This window comes from Adiantum capillus-veneris, chromosome 25, assembly GCF_014529385.1.
Source record: "Adiantum capillus-veneris isolate H3 chromosome 25, ASM1452938v2, whole genome shotgun sequence".
In the NCBI taxonomy this organism is placed as follows: Eukaryota; Viridiplantae; Streptophyta; class Polypodiopsida; order Polypodiales; family Pteridaceae; genus Adiantum; species Adiantum capillus-veneris.
In genome coordinates this window covers 74,467,114-74,469,108 of record NC_140955.1, presented here as the reverse complement: position 1 = coordinate 74,469,108, position 1,995 = coordinate 74,467,114, and the positions used below count along the sequence as shown (strand labels likewise).

The following is a 1,995-nucleotide window of genomic DNA, read 5'->3' as shown; positions in this document are numbered from 1 at the left end:
CTGATCACGGACGTGACAAGGCAATCCACGTCGGGCTTTGTGTGTGAGTACGTCCACCGCTTTGTGCGATAGCTTAAAAACAAGGTGCTTCCAGATCAAGTTTTAACTTGGCCGGGCGTCCGTGTGTGACACGGGCCTAACTAGCATGCAGTTGAAGGGTCTACTCAAAATGGCGCCGAGCTGGCTACATAGTGCCAAGGACAAGGTATAAACCAACAATCAGCTGTCAAATGGCAATTCAGATCTATAGAGAGAGAGAGAGAGAGAGAGAGAGAGAGAGAGCGAGATGATGGAATGCACCTTGCCGTCATCGCTACTGCAGACAACGAAGCTGCAAGAGATAGTGGTTGACTACACGCCAGAGGCCTGCGAGCGTAACGTTGATACAGGAGAGATTGTGATCACATTTGATGAGCGCGGCGGAGCACGATGGCGAAGCCGCCACAGGTATGCAGGCGGCACATTCAGCGCACGCATCCAAGGTCCCTCAGGCAACACAAGTGGCCTCAACTACAACCTCTACCTTTCTTCGCTCGAGGGCGACAAGAGCCAGGATGAGATCGACTTCGAATTTCTGGGCAAAGATCGGTGTATCGTGCAGACAAACTATTTCATTGCTGGTATGGGCGATCAGGAAATGTTTCACCCCCTTGGCTTCGATTCGTCGCTCGATTTCCATGAGTATACCATTCGATGGTCCCCTGCACATCGCCTCATTGAATGGCTTGTTGATGGAACGAGTATCCGTGTCTTCCGGGCCTCATCTCTAGATGAAAGCTTCCCGTGTAAGCCAATGTATTTGTATGCGTCTGTTTGGGATGCTACCTGTATTGATGAGGGCAGGTGGTGTGGGAAGTATGTGGGCTGCGATGCGCCTTATATTTGCAGATATAGAGATGCTCTTGTTCCTGCTTGAAAGATCGTTTTTGAGCTATGTACACTTGCACCTCTGGGCATGCGACAGGAAGGTGCATGCGACAGGAAGGTCGTTGAGTGCTTGATCTTCCGGGGTTCTTGTAAACTGCTCCACTTGAATAGGGAAAGTGCTCTGCTCGCAATCTGGGGAGAGCATTTCACAGGCTGTGCTGATGCCTTGATAAGGTGTGTCAATGTGGCTTGCTCTTTCAAAGAGTTCATTGATGGCAGATATTCTGTACAATTTTATCAGGAGTCTGTAATAAGCATGTAGGCTAGCTGTTGGCGACAGACAGCCTTTTCTTGGTCCTTCTGGAAATAGCATCAGACGTTGGTTGAGCAGATGCATGTGTACGTGAGTGCCTTCTTGTTTTGCCATAGAAGCGCGGGGGATTTGTATTATAATCATGAGGGGAAGCCACATAATTTAATGCAAGCCAAAGTAGGTATATATGGCATGTTGGGTTATTCATTCATTATTCATAATTTTATTGCAGGGAGCTTCGCGAGTTTAGCTCAATGTGTGCTTACTTGTGTGTATTGTAATTTGTACTCGACAATCATGCAATAAAGAGGTGTTGCTTTGGCTCTGCCTCTGTGCTCATCTGCCTAATATTGATGAATAGGTGTTGTGTACCAAGGAAGTTTCAGCCCGTGTATAACGGAGTAACCTTTTCTTTTTTGAAAGTGATGACTTTACATAGGTGTTTTGCTTATTCTCCTCTGTTCTCCCAATCCCCTCCCCCCCCCCCCCCCCCCCCCCAAAACCTCGAGTGAAAGGCAATGCTTGCGTCTGTCACCAAACGCCTTGTCGAATTGCCTTTTGGAGTATTCTCTTTTTGAGCTTGTCATGTGTGAAGAGGAAAAGGCATGGACATAGATTGAGATCTGATTATTTGCAAAACTTAAAAGTAGTCATCTTGACCATGGCAAGGAGCATAATTATCGCGTCTCAGCCCATGGTTGACACATAATTTTTGATGCACTCGGCTTGGAAGATGTGATGCTAGAGACTCTTCTTGCTAGGACATGGTTGCTTTACAGTGACACGGCTTTGACTACTCGCTGTTTGTCGTGTAA

The 1,995-nt window shown here is 47.3% G+C and overlaps 1 protein-coding gene across 1 annotated transcript; it reads left to right on the top strand.

Moving 5' to 3' along the window:
• The first annotated feature begins 226 nt into the window (after positions 1–226).
• On the top strand, positions 227–1,618 carry LOC147425110 (putative xyloglucan endotransglucosylase/hydrolase protein 27). Its single transcript, XM_086499889.1, has one exon. It carries the CDS (start codon positions 287–289, stop codon positions 914–916), a length of 630 nt encoding a protein of 209 aa, XP_086356015.1. The 5' UTR covers positions 227–286; the 3' UTR covers positions 917–1,618.
• Positions 1,619–1,995: the final 377 nt, after the last annotated feature.